At 51.0% G+C, this 20,005-nt stretch overlaps 1 protein-coding gene across 1 annotated transcript in view; it reads left to right on the plus strand.

The window, feature by feature from the left end:
- The first annotated feature begins 412 nt into the window (after window positions 1–412).
- RNF165 (ring finger protein 165) overlaps window positions 413–20,005 on the plus strand; it is a 50,727-nt gene continuing 31,134 nt past the window's right edge. The window contains exon 1 of the mRNA XM_041423565.1: window positions 413–515. Within this exon, the coding sequence (XP_041279499.1) occupies window positions 455–515 (61 nt within the window). The 5' untranslated portion in view covers window positions 413–454. The remainder of the gene's footprint in view (window positions 516–20,005) is intronic.

Here is a 20,005-nt window from a genome sequence, read left to right on the forward strand (position 1 = left end):
CGGACAGGCAGAAGGACAGACAGAGGGAAGGATGGATGGATGGAGGGACATATAGAAGGATAGACAGACAGACAGATGGAAGGATGAAAGGATGGAAGGATGACGGACAGGCGGAAGGACAGACGGATGGAAGGCTGGATGGCTGGAAGGACAGACAGACAGACGGATGGAAGGCTGGACGGCTGGAAGGACAGACAGACGGACACGCGGACCGATGCAACCACGGCCGGACCGGCGGCCGGGTGCGCGCGCACGCGTCCCCGCCGCCGCGCGCGTGCGCGCCTCCCTCGCGCGCGGGCCGCCCCGCCCTCGGAGCCCATTGGCCGCCGCCGGGCGGGGGGGCGTGTCCCGGCGGCGGCCCCCGCGCTGCCATTGGCCGCTCGTCCCTTTGTGTGCCGGCCGAGCGCGGCCGCCGCCAGTCGCCGGCGCGTCCGGGGGGCACAAAGGCCGCAGCATGGTCCTGGTGCACGTCGGATACCTGGTGCTGCCCGTCTTCGGCTCCGTGCGCAACAGAGGTACCGCTCCCGGCAACGCGGGTTCGCGTCCCGGGGCCGCTGGCGGCGGCGAGGGGGGGCGGCGCGTCCCGGGTCCCCGGCGGCAGGAAGGGGGGGCTGCCCCTCAGCGTTCCCCTCAGCCCACCTCACCCAGCCCGGCGGCATGCCCCTCTCTGGGGCGCCAGCCGCCCCGCACACACCACGTTTTGGGAATCCCCCCCCTCCCGCCCGCACCTCCCGTCTCCGCTGCGGTAGATCTGTTCCCCCCTCCCCCCCTCCCCTCCCGTTCTTCTTTTACGGATTTTATTTTATTTTTTAATTTACCCTCTCCCCCACCCCTCACCGTAGCCACCAGGCCATCCCAGCGTAGCTGTAGCCGATAACAGCCATTTTTGTACCTCCATCCTGTGTAGTAGCTGAGTTACATTTGCACTGTAAATTCCTGTTAAGTGGATTCGTTTTGCTGTGGTCGTCGTCGCAGAGTCTCTTTGGGGTGGGCTGGGGGCAAAGACCCCCGAATTGCGGCCAAACCCAGAATCACGGGCGGCCGAGGTTGGAGGGGACCACGGTGGGGGTCACCTGGTCCCACCTCCCTGCCGAAAACCTTCCAAAAAACCATGAAATTTGTGGAGGGGAAGCGCAGCGATTGGCCGCGGTTCCGAAAATCGGGCTGGCAGGGAGCTGGGGAGCGGGGTGCGTGTGGCCGGGGGTGCAGCATCCCTGTCCCCGCGGTGACACCGCTGTCCCCGCGGGCATCGCCCCCTGCCCCGTCCCTCCCTGCAGCCACAAGTGTCCCGTCCCGCCGGCACACCCCCGACCCGCCCAGCGCCCCCCCCCCCAAAAAAAAAAAAAAACCAAAAAAAAAAAACCAAACCGGGCTGCCGAAAGAGACGACTGGCAAAATGGTTTTCCATTAAACAGGGATAACATTTTTTTCTGCTGTGCTAAATTACTTCCTGTTCTTATTTTGTGGGTAATTTTTTCTGTACCGAATATCCTTTGGTTGTGTATCTCCACCTTTTTTCTTGTACTAAAACTAAAGCATGGTCTGTATTTTTTTACATTACCTAGTTTCTGATGTAAATCTCTCTGTAGAGACATACCCTGCTGAAATGTAATGTGCTGTAGCCTATACATCTGCTCAGTGTACGCTGCTTTTGTTCTGTTGCCCTTCCATAGCATGGTGGGCCTTGCCTTTTTGTATTGTGTGCATGATGACATTGTTACACACGATTCCACTAATACTAATATACGATCTCTCAATAAAGAAACTAGTTTTCCTATATTAACCTAGTGTGCTTTTTCTATTGCTGTTTTCCCATTTATTGTCGTATCCTGCTGTTTAGATTTTTTCCTTGCTTTCCCCTCATCGTGAGGTTTGAGTGAGTGGATTTTTTCTCCCTCGTAGAACAGATATGGGGGCTTTTAAATACATTTTTCCCCCCCACCACTTCCTATCCCATATCTACCCTCAGCATTAGTCTGTGTGTACATACTTCCCAGCGCACAGTCCATATTGCTGTTGTGCCGATGCAGAATTCTGGTTTTACCGCAGAACAGCCCAAAAAAAAAAAAAAAAAGTGTACAAATCCAATCCCTCCTTATTAATCAAAACAAAAATTGATGAAGGGTCTGCTGCTTATTCATTCTAGTTACAACATTACACGTTCCTTACCAGGCTGATCCCTCTGTATGGATGGGGGGGGAATTGTTTATTTTTCTAAACTCCTGATTAGCAAGAGGCAAACCAACCTGTATTAAAAAAAAAAAAAAAAAAAAAAAAACAAAACCAAAAACTCCCTCTAATCTTTAAGCAGTATATTTTAAACATATACATCTCTGCGAGCGCCCTGCCCACCATCTGCCAGGCGAGAAGTTGCCGTGCCTCGGTCCCGCGGCGACTGGCACGCTATAAATATCTCCACTAGACCCCTGCAAGGCAGGGCTCGTAAAAACGTCCCAGCTGCTAATGTTGTAACTACATTTTTCCTGCTCGAAACCTCCAGGCCCACCATCTTCTGAATAAAAACTCGATTTGGTCAAAAAAAAAAAAAAAAAAAAAAAAAAAAAAAAAAAAAAAAAAAGGGGCAACTGGGGGGGGGTCATGGGGAGCTTTAAAATATTGGAAGCATGGAGGAATGGATGAATTGCGGTCAGCGAGCAGTTTTGCTGCGGCTGCAAAGCCATGATAATGATAGTGGTCACCTCTCCTTGTGCCTGCAGCAGACCTCCTCTCCCAGGTCTGCAGAAGGGTCCTGTAAAAGCTCCCCGTTTTGGCTTGGATGCCACGAGGAACTGAGGGAAGTCAGGGCTCCCAAAGCCAGGAGATGGGGCTGGGAGGGGAGGCGGGGGGAGCATCTTGTCTTTAATTACATTTCCACAGAAGCGGGGGGGAGACGCAGGATTGGTGATTGGTCTTTAATGAGAGGAAGACAAATTCAGCAGGTCGGTGGTTCCCACCCGCTAAAATTTCACGAGGAGCCGCTGGCAAACAAAACAAAAGCCAGTGGCTCCTGCAGCCCGCCCTGCCTTTACCCCAGCATCCCTCCCAGAGATGCATCATTTCGCAAGGCTGTGCCTTTCCACCTCTCTCCTAGCTCTCTCCTGAGTTTGGTTGGTTTTCTCTATAAACATTTATTTATGATTTCCTTCTCCATATTTCCTTTTCCGTGTACCTCGGTGACTGTTTGGCCATCCTGTCCCCCTCTGTATGAGCACCGGTGGGGTGCCCCCCTGCTCCCCCCTGGATGTAGTGTATGCCGTGGCCCTTTGTTCTCGCTCCATCCTCGCCCCGGGCCAGCGCTGAGCTCCTCCGTGCCTGACACGTCCCCATACACATCCCGAGGAGGGAGGCTGTGCTTCTCGCTTGCATGAAGGGAGACATGCATGCCTGTTGGGGCTGATCATTTTCCAATGTGATTTTTTTTATTATTTTCTCCCCCCTCTCCCGCCCTCTCCCCCCCACCCCTTTTTTTTTTTAATTTTTGTTTTATTTTGTTTCCTTTTTTCTTTTTTTTTTTTTTAAATTCAACCCCTCTTCCCCCTCACCAACCCCACGCCACGTGAGACAACGAGATTCGGGTTATGGCGTGGGGAGAAAAAAATAAAAAATCCCCCTTCTCCTCTCCCCCAGCCCGAACCCCAACACGGATAAACCCATCCCCTCCACGGACACCTGCCGGCAGCTGCCCCTTTGTTGGGAGTGGGGATTCACTGCAGCGAGCTTAATAACCCCCGCCAGGTCTCACTCTGCAAATTAGCCCTGCTACAGAGCAGGGCTGCGTGGTCAGTCCACTCCGAGGATGCCTTGGTAATCTAATAATGCAGACAACTGCTGGGTTCATGGCAACTTTTAAAGCAATTTATCATCCGCATCATATTTTTGACCTGTCTTGTTAGAAACACATCCTTACAAGAGGAAGCATCCCCCCCACCTCCACCTCCCAGCCTTATTAGTCAGTAACCACCAGGCTTTCATAGCTCATAATCCATCAAACTCATCCACATTTTAATGACTTAATTCCTTTGACACTCTGGAAAAGCCACATTTGAGTCCTGAAAAAGCCACCTGGTACAAAGAAAATGATTTTTTTTGCTTGTTTTTTTTTTGGGGGGTTTGTTTGTTGGGGTTTTTTTGTTTTTGTTTTTGTTTTTTTTTTTTGGGTTTTTGTTTTTGTTTGAGCATCGTGGGCTGAGGAAATCCAAGGTGGGTCACGTGCTGGTGGTGGTGCTGTGGGTGTGGAGGCACATGCAGTGATCTCTGTAAAGCCTAGACATCTCTCCAGCACCAACCTGTGTCTCTGGGCTCCCTTAAATAACTCCTTTCAGTAACAGGGAGAAGATAATCCCAAACACGGAAAAAAAGGGCTCTGAGGTTCATTTATGTAAGGGCTGTGTAAAGGTCTCACACCCATCCGTGTGCTTTTAATGACGGCAAAGGGGAGCTGGGCTGATGTGTCTCTCACATGGGGTTTGGGCTGCTGGCACAGCTTCCATCCTTTTTAAGAGAAAGAGAAACAAGTAGTGGTCACGTTTTGCTCATGCTGGGAATTATCAGCAGAGCCTAAAGAGAGCTGATCTGGATTTACCTTGCTGAGTGCGGATCTGGCCCCGTGGAAGCGTGTTATTTAAAACCGGTGAGTTGGTGCGCGAGGGAGGCAGCAGCAGAAGCTGTGAAGCTCGGGGGTGGTCGAGGGGGTGTGTCTGCCACAAAAACCCGGAGCTGCTCTGGTGGAGGGGCACGCAGTGCTGAGGACACGGTGGGGACACAGCCCAGCGTTGCTCGGGGTGCCCTGGGCAGAGTGTGGGTGTCCTCGCAGAGCCGCCCCGAGTCCTCCTCTGTGACCCTTCTGGAAGGACTCTCCTAGAGTAAGTTTTGAGTTTCATTTTTGTTGTTGCTTCAAACCCTGCTCCTAACCTGGGCAGCTCCTTGTTAGGTGAAAGGAGCGTGGCTGGGGCAGGCACTGCCCCAAAAGCTGTAGGAGAAATGCCCCCCAGGTACCTCAGGGAGCTCGTGGGACATCCCAGACTGGCTCATGCGTCTCCCCTGACCAGAGGGACGATGGTGGCAACTGCTGGCGGTGCAGAGGTGGAAGGACAGGGGAATACAGCTCTTTTGGGGATAGCAAGGACATGGACATCCCCTCCCACCCCTTTACATGCTGGTTTAGCCCCAAACCATGCAGTGGGGCTCCTCACGTCTAAACTGGAAGATTCTTATCTCCAGAGGTGTTCAAAAAGGGACAACAGGTCAGCAGAGAAAAGCCTTTCCCAACCTTAACCTGGGAGCGCTCGTTCTGGGAGGCTTGAAATTAATGAGTCAGAAATCTCCAAGGGGAGATTTGCAAAAGGTCTTCTCCTATGCTAAATTGTCTTCAATATCTGTAACCCCAGGAACAGAGCTGGTCTGGCAATTGGAAGAGGTGTGATGGCATTGCCAAATGATGTAATTTGTGGGCATCTCATGGAATTTGGGTGCTCCTGGAGCTGAGTGATAGTACGAGGCTTTTCTCTCAAGGGGTTTCACATAATGTAGAGCTTCAAGGTGCTGCTTATGGCAAACTTGGTCCTCAAAACTCACAAGTCTGCACTCTGCAGGTGTTTCAGCTGATGTGGGCATTTGGGAAGCAGAAGGGGAATGTGGGGCTGCAGTGGGGCCAGGGCAGGAACCTGGAGGGAGGCAGCGAGGAGGGGGACAACACTCAGTGGGGAAAATGGTAATTTTCTCCCTTTTTTGGTTGATTTTGGGTAGATGGAGTGGGTTGATCTGCAGTTGGGGTTGGCAAAGTGGTTTCCCAAGCTGCTCTGCACAGGACCAATGGAAGATCCACAAGGTAAATCCTTGTGTGGTCTGGTCTTACTCCTAAACCTTCTTAGTGAGAAAACTCTTTTGAGAAAGGTTAAATTCTCCAAAAGAAAAAAAAAAAAAAAAAAAAAAAAAGAGGCGTAATCACTCCTTAGCCTCTTGCAACAGGTCCTGGTGGTGGCAAGGACTGGGCTCCTGTACTGGAGAGCTCAGCAGCAGCCAGGATGGAGGGAAAGCAAACCCTTGTCTGCTCCATGCCTCCTCTCCACCTTTTCTTAACCCTTTCTGCTCCTCCTCTGCTCAGTTTTGCAGTCTCCCAGGACCTTTTCTCACACATTTTCCTGCCTGATGGTCCTTTGCATTTCCCAGCCCCAGCTGGATTGGGCTGGTTGGCCCATGCTGTCGTGGATCCCTCTTGGTAAGTGTCCTTAACCGCTGTTGTTTTCTCTCCCTTCCTTTTAAAGGCTGCAAAATGTGCCTGCAGGAAAGTTGTGTGCGTGTGCCTTGTGGCTCTTTAATGAACATAATCTCTTCATTGGCTTGATGGACTACACCCAGTGGGGTCAGCAGCAAAGAAGTGCTGGAAGCAGCAAAGGTGCAGGTTGTGGGAAGAAAGGGAGAGTAAGGGGCAGCCCTGTGGGCTGGGAGCCTGTGAAGGGAGGGCATGCCTGTAGGAAATTTTTGGGATCCAGGTGTCTGTGTGTCTCTCACCACATCCCTGTGGTCCCAGCTGCTCCCAGTGGCTGCCCTGTGTGGAGGTGACACCCCGAGCTGTGGGTGACACCCTGAGGTGTGGGTGACCCTCAGCTCAGTCAGAGCCATTGGCTGGTGCTGGTTTTCCTCTTTTTTCCTCCCTCTGGAAGGCTCAAGTGGTGCTGTGGAGCTGTTGCCATGCACCACCCCTCCACGTCCTTTCCCAAATGGTCCAAAGAGCAGGTCTGTCCCTAAACAAGGAGAGCATCAGGCATGGGCACCTTCTGGGACTGCTTTGAGCAGGACTGATGGAACTGGACAGCCTGCCAAACCATATGTCCAGCTCTGGAGCTGAGAGCGGCTGTGGAAACATTCTCTTGTCCTTTTTTCCAGGCTGGAAGGGGTCCCTAAAAGGCATTCAGAAAAACCATCCCTGGGACATCTGTCTTGCTGCAGCTGCTCCCCACCCTGGGTTCTTCCAGTGAAGGAAGGGACTGGGAAACATCCCTGTAGCAAATGTGCCCTCCCCAGCTGGGCTTCCTGGGATTCCTCATTCTCCTGGTGGCATCTGACTCTTCTTTCAATCTCGCTGCTAGATGGAGGCACTGATGCTTCCCACAGGATCTTGGGGTTTTTGGAGGCTGTGGGTGCATGAGGAGTCACCACTTATGACCACTTGCCCAGCTAGCTAGCCAGTTTTGATGCTGTCTCTGCTGAAAATGGGGCATCTACGGACAAAAGGAAGCTTTCTTCTCTCTTTTTTTTTTCTGTTTTATAATATCAGAGGAGGTGCCTGTGTTTGCCTGCGTGCCTTGGGGCAATGCAGGACATTTGTCTGGTCCATTCAGGGCTGCCATCACCAGCTGGTGGGAGCTGGTACTTGAGTAATCTCTCCTGAGGGCCCCAAACCTCAGCGAGGAGCAGCTGGAGTTGGAGAGGAGCTGTGGGTTCATGGTGAAGCTGCCTGGATGTGGGGTTGGATACCCATCTGGCAAGGCCTGAACCTGTTTGTATGTGCATAAACCCAAAAAACCCCCAAAATCCTCAGCATTTAAAGGAGTTGCTTGGCATTTATACTGGGCTGAATAAGATGAGAATCTAGTCTGAGGTGTGTTTTTGTCTTAGAGAGAGAGAGGAAAAAAAAAAAGTTGGCAGCAAACTGGCCTCAGAGTAAAGGTATTTTGTTTGCAGGAGGGTTCGGTGGTGCAGCTATCTTTGCAAAGACTATTGGGGTGCACTAATCCCTGCTTTGGCATTTGCAGTTAAACTTGAGCAGGAGCTTTTTAAATCTCAGTCAGCATCTGAAGGTAATGGGGGTGGTGATGCTTCAGGAGAAGTGTCCATCAAGCCTGGCAGCTTCCACAACCTCCAGGCGGAAAATACCACTCGTTTGCCTGTCAGGAGAGGAGCAGTAAATCTCATGCAGATTACCACGCTTCTTGTTGTGGTTTGCTAAATCCACATTTCTCTCCCTTGTAGCCTGGCCTTTAATATTAATATCTTTAATTTCATTTATAAATTCACTTATCAGCTTTCATTAGTCATCCCGTTAATGATCCCAGGCAAGAAATTTGTCATTTGACGTCAGAAGGCAGATTAAGGGACTTCTAAAGCCTTGGGAAACGGCTTCATGCTGCACCAGAATTATAGCAGTTGGCATACGAGGCTAATACTAGGTGTAATTTGCATCTGCTGCTCAGGGGATGAGTGATTATTTTATATATTTAGCAGAAAACAAGAGAATTTCTTAACCATGAGTGGTGCTATGTTTCCTGCAAACTGCAGCATTATGAATCACTGGGCTATAAACATCTTGTTTGCTGGTTTCATGTTAGCACGGGGGCTTCCTGACAGCTCCCCTCCTCCTTGGCGGGGCTTTCCTAATTGAAATTAAGAGATTCCCTCCGTGCTAGGAGCCGGAAGGGACAGGGAGTGGATTAAGTTTTTCTGTGCCAAAAGTGAGCGCCTTTGGTCGCTGAGCACCCCTGATGGCAGGTGAGGGTGTTTGGGAGGGCTTGGAGATGTCTAAGGCATGAAAATGCAGGGAAGAGCCCTCAGAATATTTGCTCAAAACATCTAGAAAAGAGCAGGGCTGGACTGAGAAGGGATGAGATGTAACAGCTGCAGGCACTGGTCCACTCAGGTCCGTCAGGATGAGGCTTTACAGATGCTGGGAGCAAGCAGCCTGTTGGGAGAGACCTTATCTCCACCAGCTGTTATTTGTGATATCCCACAAATCTCCTGGGGCTGAGATAAGGAATGAGGAGGCTTCCTGCACAGAGATACCATGACATTAGTGGGCTTGGGGTTGTTACAAAGTTGTTTCTTTTTTTTATAATGAACGCCTGGTTGCATGCAACCCTGTAAAAAAGCCCCCCTTCCCTGCTGGCCACCTGCAAAACCCCTTGGCAGCCCCCAACTCCCTCCTGCTGCTCCTTTGAGATCAAAGGGCTACAGGCAGATCTCCACGAGCCTGAACGGAGAAAATGTTATCCAGTGTGCACCAAAAACATCTGGGGAGCTGGTTTTGCTCAGCCCTCCTTGGTCTGAGTGGGAAACTCCTGTGGAAACTGCAGTGGGATGACCCTGACTGGACACCAGGTGCCCACCCAGCTGCTCCATCACTCCCCTCCTCAGGAGGGCAGGGGGGACAAAATTAAAGGGAAAAGAAGTTGTTGAGATAAAGTCAAATAAAAGCAAAGGAAAACAGAAGAGTTACACTCTATTTCCCATCACCAGGTTATGTCTGGCTATTTCCAGGGAAGTAGGGATTCAGTATTTGTAGCAGATGGTCTCTGGGAGCCAGCCAGGCCGTGACACAGCCCCAGGGCAGGGCCTGTCCCTGTGCTGGCCCTGCTGAGGCACCTCCAGGGCTGGGACAGCTCTGGGCCCTCAGGACAAGAGAGACACTGAGGGGCTGGAGCGTGTCCAGGGCAGGGAACAGAGCTGGGAAGGGGCTGGAGCCCCAGGAGAGGCTGAGGGAGCTGGGAAGGGGCTGAGCCTGGAGAAAAGGAGGCTCAGGGGGGACCTTGTGGCTCTGCCCAGCTCCTGACAGGAGGGGACAGCCGGGGGGGGTCGGGCTCTGCTCCCAGGGAACAGGGACAGGAGGAGAGGGAACGGCCTCAGGCTGGGCCAGGGCAGGCTCAGGTTGAATATTAGGGAATTTTCTTAATGGAAAGGGTCATTAAGCTTAGGAGCAGGCTTCCCAGGGCAGTGTTGGAGTCCCCATCCCTGGAGGGATTTGGAAGCCGTGTGGATGTGGCACCTGGGGACATGGGTCAGTGGTGGCAGTGCTGGGGAGTGTTTGGACATGATCTTAGAGGTCTTTTCAGTCTAAATGATTTGCTGATTCTGTCCTTTCCCGAGTTTACCAAAGCAGCAGCAAAACCCATCTCTAGCCTTGATCTGCTGCTCAGCTCTGCCTGACTCTCTCCTGCAGAATATTGACCAGTGGTGGCTACAGTCTTGCCTGCAAGGTTTTTCCTTCAAATTGTGAGCTGAAAATTAGGGTATGGCATGGCTACTGGGCCCCAAGGCAAGGAATGTCCTGTCCCCATAGCACCAGGGGAGTCATGGGTGAGTAGTGGGTGGGGGGCCAGCAGCTCATCTGGTGGCAGTTCTATTGAACTGAGTTGCCAGGGACTAGAAAACAAGAATATCTGGTTTTGATGATGATGATTATTTTCCAGTTCACTGGCTGAAATTTTATTTTTCTGGGTTTATATTGTCCTTGAGTTTTTCAGCAAAATGGGAGGGTGGGGAGAGGCCTTTAAATGGTTCATTTGAAGGGAGATGAAATAGACCACAACTCCAGAAGTGAAATGCTATCTTATGACAAAAAACGAAACAGCATCAACTGGATGGAGGGAATAAAACCAATTCATCATGATTTTTAAGTTGGCTTTTTCATACACAAATGTTTGACTCTGACATAATTTTAAAAATATCTTAGAGGTGGGTTAGGTGTTTTGGGAAGCATGTAATGGTCAGGAATAGACTGCCTTTGTGTTCTTGTACTGTGAAACCATCAAATTTATCTAATCAACAGAAAGTTAGTTTAATAATGGCCTGAGATGAGTCTTGGAAAGGTGTGGGATGTCACAAAATGAGGAAGGCCATGTCAGCCCCTGGCCCTCCCTCCTCCTCACCTCGTTGGCATCAAGGATGAGTTTCCAGGCTGGGGAAGGGGCAGAGGTCGTTTCCAAAATGACAGTGAGAGTAGAAATCCTGACCAGGATGTGTCACCTCTGCTCTGCTCCTCACTGGTTTCACCCAGCTCACTCACTGCTGCTCTGCTCTGGGCTGGGGCAGCCTCACCTTGAGTGCTGAAGGCACTTCTGGGTGCCACAATAGAAAAAAAAGACATTGAACTGTTAGAGAGCATCCAAAGAAAGCCACAGGGATGGTGATGGGCCTTGAGGGGAAGCTGTGAGGAGCAGCTGAGGGCACTGGGTCTGCTCAGCTGGAGGAGACTGAGGGGAGACTTCACTGTGGTCTTCAGCATCTTTGTGAGGGCAAGAGGAGGCAGACACTGATATTTCCTCTCTGGTGACAGTGACAGGAGCCAGGGAATGGCTGGAGCTGTGTCAGGGCAGAGTCCTGGATATCAGGGAAAGGTTCTTCCCCAGAGAGTGCTGGCACTGCCCAGGCTCCCCGGGAATGGGCGCATTCCCAAGGCTGCCAGAGCTCCAGGAGAGCTTGGACAACGCTCTCAGGGATGCACAGGGTGGGATTGTTGGGGGGTCTGTGCAGAGACATGGACATCATGATCCCTGTGAGTTCCCTTCCCACTCAGGATATTCCGTGATTCTCTTCCATCCTGAAGGTGCAAACAGCACCTTCTCCATGGCCTTGTTTGCTCTGGGCAGGAAAAGCTGTCTGGCACATGTGATTACAAACTTGCCAGGGGAAATGCTGGGTGTTCTGCCACAAGAGACCACAGAGGCACCTGGGAGGTCCGGGTGTTTCACCTTGCCCCGGGTCACCTGCAGGGAGAGTCCTGCACTGCCAGGTCCAGATGGCTGCGGTGCTACCCAGGTGCTCCTTCTGGATGGTGCAGGGGTGTCCTGGGAAAGGAAAATATTAAAATATTACCAGGAGGTAGTTACAGGATTAGAAAAATAGGATGTGTGTCAGGAGAAGAAAGGCATGTTCCCTTGGACAGAAAGCAGCTCCTCCTGAGAGGGTTTGGGGTGCTGTTAGGGAAGCCAGGTATGTTTACTTGGTGTTCTCTCTGTTCTTCCTGCAACAAGTCATTTTTAGCCCTTTTAGGAAAATCAAGGGCCAAACCTCAATATCTGGGAAGCTCACGGCAGTTTTTGGGGTATGTTGCAGTAGTTCATTGTGGTTTAACCCCATCCAGCCCCTCACAGCCCCTCACTCAATCAAAACCAGTGGGATCAGGGAGAGAATCAGCATGGTAAAAGCTGGAAAACTTCTGGGTGGATCGAGATAAAGGCAGTTTAATAGGCACAGCAAAAATTGTGCACATGAGGAAAGCAAAACCAAGGAATTAATTCACTGCTTCCCACAGTCAGGCAGGTGTTCAGCCATCTCCAGAGAGCAGGGCTTCCTTCCACATAACAGTGGCTTGGGAATACAAACACTATCACTCCAAACTTCCCTCCCTTCCTTTATATTATCTTCGCCACTGTGGCCATACAAAAAGCAGCAAAGGCCTTGGCTCTGTGCAAGCCCTGCTCAGCAATAACAAAAACATCTCCGTGATATCAACCCTGTGTTCAGCACAAACCCAAAACACTGTACCAGCTAGTGTGGGAAATTAACTCTACCCCAGCCCAAACCAGCACACTCAAGCGTCATGCAGGCCTGGGCTTCCTTATCCACAGCCCAGCATCTCTCACTGGACCTTTTCTTATTACAAACTGAGCCATGAGGGAGGTCTTTTTCCCTTGGGCTGGCCTTGGCACTGTCAGACTCTGTCTCTCTGTAGACTCAACTTCTGCTGCTCCTCAGCTAATGTCTTCTGAGCCTGGCTGTGTGCTGGGTGAGTAGCGTGAGAATCAAGGAGTCATCCAAGCTAGAAGGGTCCCACAAATCAATTGGGATCATCAAATCCACACCCTGGCCCTGCACAGACAGCCCAACATTCCCACCCTGAGCATCCCTGTCAGGGTGTCCAAATGCTCCTGGAGCTCTGGCAGTCTCGGGAATGTGCCCATTCCCTGGGGAGCCTGGGCAGTGCCAGCACCCTCTGGGGAAGAACCTTTCCCTGATATCCAACCTAAACCTCCTCCTAGCCAGCACCACTCTTGGCATTACCTTCACTAGACTTCTCCACCTTTACCTGTCTCATTTTCCACCCTGCATTACAATACCTGCTGTGCTTTCCCTTGTGGATGCAAGGGGTTTTTTGGACTTGCTCCTTCCTCACATTCCTCCTCCAAGCACCAACATCTCCCTCATGGCTGGTGCTGGCTCTGGGACCCAAACCTGCTGCAAACATTTGAGATACTTTGGCACTGGCCTGGTGTTGGTGTAGGGAAGGGTAAGGCACTGCTCTCCATGTGTCCAGAGCTCCCTGAGAGCTCTGTGTGGGCTGAAGGGATGAGGAGGCTGGAGGGATGAGTAGGCTGAAGAACAAGCCCTGTCCTCTGGCTGCTGCGCTGGGGGATGTCTGTGATGGATGGTGTAATAAGTGCTGTTGGGAACACGGAGCTGGGCAGATCTCTCTCATAACTAGCTTTAAAGAGCAGCCACGTTCATTGTTTGGCCAGGAGAAAGGAACATCGTGGTGTGGTGCCAAGTGGGCTCTTGGTACACATCCCTCTTCCAGTTTCACTTCCAGAAAACACTGCTTTTGGTGGGGGTGGTGGTTTTGATGGATGCTGTGCAGAAAGTCCTGTGCTAAAGGGCTGCTGTTCTTTCACGGAACAGGGAGCACTCTCCTCTCCCCCACCTCCTCTTTTTGCTGCAATGGCACAACCAGTCACAGCTTTCTGGCCCCATGATGGGAGTGGGGAAGCAGCAAGGGCCCTTCCCAATGCCCTGCAATTTACATGGGAAACAGGGATGGATATGCTCTGCAGAAACCCAGCTGGCTGGCAGCATTCCCTGCAGGGAGAGGTGACATCCAGGCCAGCACCAGGGGCAAAGGGCATCAGAGAGGTGCCAGGGCCTGGCAGCAGGGTGGTGCAGGGCAGGAGAGATGCACCAGGGCACCCACAACCCCTGCCTGGAGCTGCCCCCACTGCAGAGGCCCTGGGGAGTCCTCTTTGAATCCTCTGTTGGAGGTGAGTTAATGGAGCAGCTGGGTGTGCAGAGAGGGCACCCTGGCCCTGAGCCAAAGTGCTCCTCTCCAGCCCATGAATAGTCCCAGATCCTGCTTACTATGGGGGTTTTTCACCCCCCAAAAAAGAACAAGCCCTTTACTAGTGATGCCATGATGTGCACACTCTGCATCATGCCAGGGAGCTGGAGCTTTGGGAAAGCCAACAAATAATAATGAGACTTCGAGACTAAAAGAAAAAAAAAAGAAAGAAAAGAGATGAAAGCCCAGAGCACAATAGCATGGTGAAAATGTGAAGTGTAGGCCAAGGTTCAGGCACCAAAAAGCCGATGAAAAATGATTTGTTGCTATCAACACCCACGGTGAGTGATCTGCCCCCCTCATGTGAGTTTGGGGTTGGGTGGGGTGCAGCCCATCAGCTCCAGGAGGTGCTTTTTCTGTCTGTCAGGGCATACCACCTGCCTGGGGGAGAAAGGTATCTCTCTGCAAAGAGCAGGGCTTAAAATTCCTGGGAAGTTTTCATCTCTGGGAGAGATTTTAGCTGAGCTCTGTTGTGGAAGTTCTGGGTGACAGGGAAGGAGGGAGGGTAACACACAGAGAGAGGCTCAGGAAGTTCTTAGGGCAGCAGGTGGTGGACCAGAAGGTCAAGGAAAAACAGCAACACACACAGAGAAATCCCACTGTCTGGGGCTGATTGCTGAGGCAGATGATGGTCAGGAGAACTGTGGGTCTCCACCTCCAGGGAGGGGTGAAGGAGGTTGTTGGGTGGTTCCTGCAATATTGAGGGGAAAGGAAACCTTTGTCCAGCCTGCTGAGCTGCTCTGCAGGGCTGGGCATCTCTCAGAATGAGCCACCCCTTGTCTTTGAGAAAATGGGGCACTCAGGAGCATGTCTGAGCTCAGGGGTCCCAGAGGAGGTTTGCTATCCCCACAGCTTTTGTTGTTGCTGTAAAAAGTAGGGGTGAGCCCACTGAAAAGTCGTAGAATCCTTAAAGTTGGGGAAAATACTCCAGGATCATGGAGTCCAACAATTCCCCCAGCATTGCCAAGGCCACCACTGACCCATGTCCCCAAGTGCCACATCCACAGGGCTTTCAAACCCCTCCAGGGATGGGGACTCCACCACTACTCTGGGCAGCCCATTCTAAAGTCTGACCTGAAAATTTTTCTTACAGTAAAGAATTATTTTCTTAATATCCAATTTAAACCCCCCCTGCCACAACCTGAGGCCGTTTGCTCTCGTGCTGAAGGTACAAAAAAGTCAGGAATTAGGATTTTGCCCACTAGCTTCCTGGGTGAGGGTTTTCAGGGCTGGGGGACAGCCAGCAGACACCTCCTCAGGGCTTGATGTTTGCAGACCTGCCAAATGTTGGCCAGTTTCTGAACCAGCCCAGACCTCCTAACTGGGAGCTCAGATTGATTTGCTTGCTCAAAATGCTTCTTCTGAATGGAGGAGAAGGGTTAGATGCTTTGTAGTCCATCGCTCTCAAAAGCACCAGAAAGATTTTAGAAATTCAGTGTGGCTCATCTGATGTTCTAGAGGCGCCAGCCTTTAATTAACATCACGGAGAAGTTCAGATCCCAAATTTAATTCCTTTTTGTATATAACTGAGAGTTCTGAGGTGTCAACAGGTTCCGTGTCTTGAACAGATGTTACTTTTTTCCCCTCAGAGCTGGGTTTAATCTGAAATACTGTTTTGTAATTGCTGCTTCTCTCTCCTCTACTTAATATCTGCCAGAACCCCCATCCAGTGGATATTACATGGGTTAGTGTTATTTGTGCTCTCTTATTTCCACCCAGGCAGAAGTCTTCTCCTGGGTTCAGCAGTTAGCACTGGGGAAAAAACCCTTGTAATCTTTTTCTGCTCTCTCTGAAGGTCCAGTTACATTGTGAACTGACAGCATAAGTGGAAAATCTAGGATTATTTTCATTATGGTTTTTGATCTGTCCCAGCTGTCCCATGAGGAGTTGAGTAGGAAGAACATTTTCAAGAGGAAATTTTTTTTATGCTGAGGGGGGTGGGCAGGCCCTGGCACAGGGTCCCCAGAGCAGCTGTGGCTGCCCCTGGATCCCTGGCAGTGCCCAAGGCCAGGCTGGATGGGGCTTGGAGCAACCTGGGACAGTGGAAGGTGTCCCTGCCCATAGCAGGGGGTGGAGCTGGGTGAGCTTTAAATGTCCCTTCCAAGCCAAACCCTTTTGGGGTTCTACAACCCAAACCACCATGGGTGGGGTCCAAGGCCAAATATCTGTGCCCTGCACTGGAGCAGAACCCAGTTCTTCCCAAAGTGCCGGACGTGCTCCTGGTTACCCAAACATGTGGGTTCAGGTGGGTGTGGGCACAGCGTGCTGACCCCCAGCTCTGCAGATCCCCATCAGAATCTCTGGGAATGGAGATTCCTAAGGCTGAGCAAGAGCTTTGGATCTCCCACCTTCATTTCTCCACCTGTGCAATGCACCAGTGACTGTCTCGCAGGCCACCGAGTGTGAAATTCAGGGAACAGGGAAAATGCAGGTGATTCTGCTCCTTTGCCTGTAAAATTCATGGGGTAAATGTAAATGTGGGTGAGAAAAGCAGATTTCTGTCTCATACCCTCCTTTCTGTGGCCACTCTTGGGGAAGTGTGTTACAGGAGATGACTGGAGGATTGCATTTAGCCATAAAAACTTGATCAGATGCTTTCTTCGGGAAACAGATCTGGAAATGAAACAGAAAGCTGACAAAGCTGAGACTTTTGAAAGAAAAACGAAAACATCAATTCTTTCTTAATGTCAAAGACACAAATAAATACTACTTTTTAAATAATAGCTTTAACATTATTTGGTTAAAATCAAGGGGAGGCACTTACCCAAGGTCACTCATTGCAGCACTGGGAAGAGAGACTCACATCCCTTCTCCTCTAATGAAATCTGCTTAAAAAATACTTATTTGGGGGAAAATCTGTCTGGTGGCACTACCTGTACAACTTCCTTATCTGGCTGCTCTGATCAATAGGTTTTCTTTCCCTGACAGACCCTGACAAAATTTTCAAGTCCAACAGCAACTTTTTTTCCAATGCCACCTGATACAGGGCTGTGGGGATTTGTGGCCACTTCTTCATAGCAGGGGATTTGTCAAAGTGAATCAGATCTGGACTCACTGAGAGGGAATTAATGTGAAATGCCTTGATGTTGGTTTTGCAGTTGCTTTAATGAGCATAACTGCACTATTAAACTGATAGGGCTGTGTTTAGCTGTTATACGTATTTGTGGGGAATAAAAGTTTTTCTTCAGGAAGGGTGAATTCTACAGAGTAAAAGAGCTATCACAAACCTCCCAAAAGCCTCAGCAATAACAATGTGACGACTCACAGCCTGAAACCCAAACTCCTCGTGCTGTGGTAGTGCCTCAAAAGTCCTGTTTCACCCTCTTCCCTGTGTTCTGTTCTTCACCTCAAGAGAATTTTTGAAGTATCTCTCAAACAGTGGTGCTGTTCACACACCTTCCACTATCCCAGGTTGCCCCAAGCCCCATCCAACTTGTCCTTGGACACTTCCAGGGATGGGTTAGCCACAGCTGCTCTGGGCACCCTGTGCAGGACCTCAGCACCCTCTGAGATGTGGATCTAGAGGAAGCTGCAGCCTGGACTATTCTGGCATAGACATGAGCTGGCTGCACGTTTGGGTTGGAGTTTGTTGTGCTAAAGGGTGTAGGAAAAACCATTTTCTGATAACTTTGTCGGTCTCCCTTGCCCAAGGGTGACAGCAGCCAGCCCATTCAGCTGCACAGCAGGGAGCTGCACGTGTTTTTGGCCACGGTGCCGTGCTGCAGTGGGTCAGGAAGGTGCCAGCATGGTGATGGGGAGGACACCTCTGTTGCTCATGACACCCCCAATGCCCAGAGTCCAGCAGCAGGCTCTTGTAGGATCCTTGGATCCTGTGAGTCCTCTTTGTGGTGGGCAATGGGTTAAAAAACCTTTAACCTCGCTCACAAAGTGAGTGCAGAACCATACCTGGGGGAGAGGGCTCGAAGCTGAGGCAGAACAACACAGCTGAAGTATATTTCTTGCTCATGCGATTTTTTTTTTTTTTGCTAGGTTTTTTTGTGCATTTTTTTTTCTCCCATTCCTCTTGGCTCTATCTTTCAAATTGCAGCTCATGAAGATTTGTCACAGGTCAGGAAGACTTAAGCCATGATTTGCAGAAGATGAATGGAATTTTAAAATCAATTTAGTGGTCCCCAGTGTCAGTGGGGTGCCAATCACCACAGGCTGGCACTGCCCAGTTTCTCTGCTGCTATCATTAGGAGGCAAGAGCAGCATTCATTACAGAGAGGCTGAGCCTGGCTGCCTGCTAATGGAATTGAGCTGCCTGACCTTAATGTGTGCCTGATATTTAATTTGAAATTTCTGTGGACACCAGCAGGCTGCAACAGAAACAATACAGGCCCAGCAATGCAAAGCCTTAGCACTGAGAAGACAGCAAAGTAAATTAAATTTGGTAATTAGTAAAAATCCTTGGGGCCTAGAGGTCACATGTGGAAGAGAAAAAAAAAGTGTATTTTTCTTTTCACTGGCAGCTGGACAGGTTCCTGGTAGGATCTTGTGTGATGCAGGGAGGAATGTTTTGCAGGTTGTTTGTCCTGGAGTGGTGGGAAATTTTGGGATGCTCTTGGCCCCACTTGGATGGGCCCTTAAAATGAGAAAGGGATTGAGGGGCTGGAGCTTGTCCAGGGCAGGGACCAGAGCTGGGAAGGGGCTGGAGCCCCAGGAGAGGCTGAGGGAGCTGGGAAGGGGCTGAGCCTGGAGAAAAGGAGGCTCAGGGGGGACCTTGTGGCTCTGCACAGCTCCTGACAGGAGGGGACAGCCGGGGGGGTCGGGCTCTGCTCCAGGGAACAGGGACAGGAGGAGAGGGAACGGCCTCAGGCTGGGCCAGGGCAGGCTCACCTGGGATATCAGAGAAAATCCCTTAATGGAAAGGGTTCTCCAGCCCTGGCACAGCTGCCCAGGGCAGTGTTGGAGTCCTGCTCCTTGGAGGGGTTTAAAAGCCATGTGGATGTGGCACTTTGGGACATGGGTCAGTGGTGGCCTTGGTAGTGCTGAGGAATGGATGGACTCTGTGACCTTAGAGGGCCTTTCCAACCTAAATGATTTTGTGTTTCCAGCCCCACAGCCATCACCACTCCCCTCCTGTTTATTTGTTTCGTTGGTCTGTCACCCCGAGGCCCTCACCCCCTGATGCACCCATCACCTCATGGCACCCTGTGGTCCCCACCTGGCCTTGAGGCTGTCACCAGCTGAAAATCCGTGTTTGCCCGGAGTGGATGTGGTCACCCCTCATCCTCGGTGCCTGGCTGCAGGCCTTGCTCCACGGGGCCTGCAGGCAGCAGGTGCATTAGATGTGACACACCTGGATCTGCTTTGGGATGCTTCCTTGGTGAGGTTGTCCACAGCTGGGAACATCTGTGCATCTGGGTCACAAGCTAGGCTGGCTGGGGAATGTTTTCCTCTCCTCCTGTGGGATTTTCAAGGCACACAAACCTCTGCCTCTGTCTCTGGGCTTTGGGCTTCACCTGGGACCCAACACTGACAAGTTTTTGCCCTGCAAGTGCTAAAGATAACAGGTATGAGTAGGTCTGCAGTGACCACAGCCAGGTTTGTGGTCCCCTCTCTTCCTTGTGGTCCCCTCTCTCCCCTTTTCCCCTTGGAGCAGCAGGACAGGCAGGATTCTCAGCATAAGGTCCTTGCCAGAACAAAATAAAGCTGGAGAATGAGCCATTCCAGCTGTTTGGCTCCTCAGCCTGGAGCAGATGAAGGTGTCTCTCTGGGAGCAGGAGGAAGGAAGCTCTGGGCTGGCACAGAGCCAGATAAAATATTTCTGCTATTCTATTTGGATGTTAGGAAAAAAATTCTTCTCTGATAGGGTTGCTCAGGGAAGTGGTGGAGTCACCATCCCTGAAAGTGTCCAAAAAAGTGTGTCTGTGGCACCTGGGAACATGGTTTAGCAGTGGCCTTGGCAGTGCGGGGGGAATGGTTGGACTCAATAATCTTAGAGGTCTTTTCCAACCTAAACAATTTAATGACTCTACAAAAGATCAGATTACTATTTCCTAAGTGCCTCAGGAAATCTAGGGCCATGACACTGTAATAGGTCCTTTGGGAAGGAAATGTCTCCATAAAAAGCAGGAGTGAGATACACGGATAAAAGATGGGCTCTTACAGTCTGTAAATGTGCTGCCCACCTCTGTGGGGCTGACCCAGTGCCCTCCAGATGCATCTTCCCACTCCTGG

The sequence above is a fragment of the Onychostruthus taczanowskii genome, unplaced genomic scaffold, assembly GCF_017590055.1.
Source record: "Onychostruthus taczanowskii isolate IOZ18803 unplaced genomic scaffold, ASM1759005v1 scaffold79, whole genome shotgun sequence".
Classification (NCBI taxonomy): Eukaryota; Metazoa; Chordata; class Aves; order Passeriformes; family Passeridae; genus Onychostruthus; species Onychostruthus taczanowskii.